This window comes from Molossus molossus, unplaced genomic scaffold (assembly GCF_014108415.1).
Source record: "Molossus molossus isolate mMolMol1 unplaced genomic scaffold, mMolMol1.p scaffold_m16_p_8, whole genome shotgun sequence".
Lineage (NCBI taxonomy): Eukaryota > Metazoa > Chordata > Mammalia > Chiroptera > Molossidae > Molossus > Molossus molossus.
In genome coordinates this window covers 92,843,765-92,848,173 of record NW_023425402.1, presented here as the reverse complement: position 1 = coordinate 92,848,173, position 4,409 = coordinate 92,843,765, and the positions used below count along the sequence as shown (strand labels likewise).

At 34.2% G+C, this 4,409-nt stretch overlaps 1 protein-coding gene across 1 annotated transcript; it reads right to left on the bottom strand.

Moving 5' to 3' along the window:
- Nucleotides 1-1,980: 1,980 nt before the first annotated feature.
- On the bottom strand, nt 1,981-4,194 carry GJE1 (gap junction protein epsilon 1). The gene is made up of 3 exons (XM_036249133.1): nt 3,918-4,194; nt 3,081-3,263; nt 1,981-2,530 (listed from the first exon to the last, which is right to left on the bottom strand). The coding sequence occupies exons 1-3, from the start codon at nt 3,954-3,956 to the stop codon at nt 2,135-2,137; spliced, it is 618 nt and encodes a 205-aa protein (XP_036105026.1). The 5' UTR covers nt 3,957-4,194; the 3' UTR covers nt 1,981-2,134.
- Between the last annotated feature and the right edge of the window lie 215 nt (nt 4,195-4,409).

Here is a 4,409-nt window from a genome sequence, read left to right as displayed (position 1 = left end):
TCCTGGAACCCTGAGATCCAGCCTCCAGAGCTATAAGAAATACATGTCTTTTGTTTATAAGCCACCCAGTCTGGGTATCTTGTTACAGCGACCCAAATGCACTACGGCAGTGATGCTACCAGCTCGAGGACGGAATTCAAGTGTATGAGAATCGTGGAAGAACGATAGTTCAGAAGAAGCACCAAAGGAGAATCTGACAGAGCACTCAGAAAGACTTTATCTTTGTAACGGGGCAAAACAAAACCCCAAAAAACAAAACCCACCTTCAGTGAGGGCTATACTGGTCCCACCTATTAAAACTTAAAAGAAATCACAAAGGATAAACTGTGCCCAAGTGACTTAACTGTGCCTCAGAATAATGTTTAAGTGTATTTACGGAAAAAGAAAAATATCGAGCATTCAACAAGGTGAAACACCCAATCTGGGATCCAATAAAAAATCAACAGCCTTCCAAAGGTGCCGGAAAGTGTTCTTCAATGTGTGAGGATTGCTGAGGGAAGACCACACAGGGGGCAGGCAATAAAATGTGCATTATCTATAAAGAATTTAAAAATAAGAATAAAATGGACTAAACATTGTTGCTGTTTATTGGCAATGATTCTAGACAAGACAGTGAGTAAATACTCCTTCCCTCAGGGTGGGCTATTTCTACCAGCATCTACCCCCTTGTCATGCCACTGAGCCACCCACTAGAATATGACCTCATAAAGGTACTAAATCTTAGTTACCTTTGTATATGAACTGCTAAAGCAGTAAATGACAAATGATGGACACTCAGTAGCTATTTGTTGAATGCTGGTTAGTTGGAGTTTTCTCCTGTGCACTCCTGTGGAGAAAGCCTCAACAATTTAAATTTTCTAAACCTAGAAATTCATGACATCAAATATAAGCTGAATAATACTGATGAAAAAAATAAAAGCATCAGTATTTGACTGACTCTACTTATTTCCCTAATAAGGCACCAGCGCAAGGCAGTCAAACATGAAGATTTTAAATGACACCAAATGAAAATGATTATTGGTGAGGCAGGCAGATAAAAAGAAATGCACTGAATTGATATAAAATTGTCTTTGAAAAACTGTCATAGCTATTTAGAAAGTCTAACTTAATGTAAATATAATTTTCCATTTCAATAATCTTGAATATAGAAGCGATAGTTATATCTATGAACACAGAGGCTTTATATATTTTTCAGCAAGAAACAAGGAAATATTGCACAATATTTTTCACTGCATTTTTTATTTATTTGGAGGCTATATTACCATATCATTTAGTATTTAAATTTTCAAGAAAACAGTAGAGTATAATATTTAAAATGTAATTGCCCCATTTCTTCAAGTTAGTTATCAAATATAGAATGACTCTTTTAATAATTAACTTACAACTTTTGTGCTTAAATAAATTATACTCTATATGACTGTAAATATAATTACATCCTCAAAGTTTAAGCTGCATGGTTCAGTGGAAAGGGAAATGGCTATAGAGTTAGGAAATCTATATTCTAGTCTTGTATGAATTTGGGCCCCTGTAGTAACCTCTCTGAGCCTCAGTTTTTCGCTCTGTATAAAAGGCATAATAAAAGTTTCTCTATCCACAAAATACTGTAATCTGTTAAGATATTATATGTGAGAGAACTGTGAAAGTACTATTTAAACATGAGTTAACATTAGTTCTATGAGTATTTTCTAATGCATGACAAAATTAAAATAGAATGAAATGTTTGTTCGAGAATCTCTTCCTTAGAACTTAGCATTGTATTTTATATTAGACATCAATTTTATTTATTTATTTATTTTTTATGAATTTTTATTTATTTTTTTGTTACAGATATTTTACCTTTTTACCCCATTGGCACCCCCCACCCCACCCCACCTCCGCCCCATCCCCGGCTTAGTTGTCCATGTCCATTGGTCATGCACACATGCATATAAGTTCTGTGGTTTATCTCTTCCCACCACCCCACCCCCCCCATCCCCTCTTCTGAGGGATGTCATTAGACATCAATTTTAGACATACTGAGGTAAATTTAAAGAATAAATATTCATGTTTGAAATTGGGATACTCATTACAGTAAAAATAAATACAAATGATTGATAAATAACTGTGGCATGACAGCAGGTAATGAACCTTTGGGTCACTGCTTAATTAGAAGGCATAATCTTCTAAATATGATTTCAAAAATTTCAGCAACACATAATACCATTGTAATGACAGTAAAGGTATACATTGCAATGAGAAAAATGGTCTTCTCAAAGTGTTCTGGCACCATGCATTTGATAACAGTAAATTTCTTCCCCAGAGATCCCGCATCACACAGGTAGAGAGGCTTGACTTGGAAACCAAAGAGGTGAATCTGAAGCCAAAATGATATCACCTCTAGACTAATTCTTAGTAAAACGGAGATGATATACATCACAGTGTAGATGGGCTTTTGAAGAATGCACTCTTCACTGATGCTTTTACAGGCAGCGTAAAGATGGAAAGTAGCACCAGGAGCCAGGACAATCACTAGTTGTAATGCCCAGAACACCTACAGTATGTCAGAAACACCTTCGTCAAATCAATCAACATACAAGAAAAAATACACTAAAAAAATTATACTGATTATCAAGGGAGGCTAATTTAAAAAGTCCGTGTTTCATAAGTCTTATAAGCAATAAAAATACTAATATAATGAAGGTAGTAATGCTGGACATATTTCTTTTAATTAGTAAGGTATTTAAAACTGGAAACATCTTAGTAACTGTGAAAAATGTATTATATTTTACCATTATCACTTACCAATTAACTAATAATGATGAAGTACTTTATTTCAGTAGCTGCCTAATTTCTATATTCTAATTACAGGCCTGGAGTATAATTTTAACATCAATAGATAATAGAATGTTGGAGTTGAAAGAGACTCTCACCCAACTCAAATTAATTTACCTGAAATAAACAGCTAGTTAAAAAATAGTAATTCTAGAAATAATACCTATTAAGGTACTTTTAAAAATTCTATTATGACATTAATTTTTATTTAAAAGAAAACAATTATATCTGGTATAGAATAAGATTTATGGACACACAGAAAAACTTACTTGTGGAGTGATTGGCCTGAACTGGTTGTAACAAAAGAGGTTTATTTCTCTCTTGTCTGGATCACAGCTGAAGTGCAAAGCCTCATTCCCATAGACTGCAAAGCCTAACACCCCGAGAAAGAACATTCGGATGGAGCCAAAGAAAAGGGTGTGGAATTGACCGATCACAGTAGGAGGCTTCACCTGTTATAGTTTTAGGAGAAAATCATCTTTTAAGGCAAACATCAAGGAAGACATTTTATTAAAATTTTTTTCATTGTCACAGTTTTACAAATTTTAAATTCATAAAGTTTTCAGGCAAGAAGGAACCTCAGAGATCATCAAGCCCAACGCAAATCCTGCATTATGAGATTTCTCACCCTTTTTTACTCTGAAAATATGAAGTGCAACAGTCAAACAGTGACATATTATTAATCAAATGTATACTTCTGGAAACTCTTAAAAAGCTTTAAATTTAATTAGTATCCCTAATCTTTTTGTAATAAAATCAAGAAAATCTTAGAGTATGTAGGACCTCTTGGAAAAGTAAATAACAAATCCAATATTAAACTCATGAACACTATCTTAACAACCAAATAATGTTTATTTAGTTCCCATTACAGTCTATTTTATACTTCTTTATTGAATTATGAGTGAGCTACTTTAAAATACCAACAGCTAAAAGTACTTCCTGAAATATTCTAATTATAATTTTAAATTCAGAATATTTTGAAGTATATGGTTAATAGTTATGTTATTCTCCATATATGTAGAGAAACTTACCAACACTCACAAAAACCAAGTTAAAATACACAGACAGGACTCACACAATTTTTTGGTTATTTGTATTATACTTACACATCCTTCGTAGAAGTTTTTGATGTAATTTAGTGACATGTCTCAGGAGGTGTAATCCTGGTAACCCAGTCGGTTAGTTCTCGGTCCACATTGCCAGTTGGCCTCTGCCAGGATGAAACTCATACCGTGGCATGACTTTTACAGCAGAAATCACTTATCGCTGCAAATTTCTTTCCCCTCCTCCTTCTTTTCTTTCTTTCTTTCTTTTTTGCCATAGATCTCTGGGGCCCCAGTCAACTTTCCTATCTCTGTCCCAGAACAAAACAAAAACAAAGAAACAAAAGCCTAGGGCATGCAGCCAATGTGATAATCCCTTGATTTACACTGTCAGCACAGCCAGCCAAAGGCCTGCGCAGTCCATGCCTTGCAATTACCCGAGAACTGCCTACATGTAAAACAGTGAACTGTGCTTAGAGTTTTCTCAAAAATGTCATGACATTATTATTATTATTATTATTATTATTATTATTATTGCTTCCATTTACATGTATG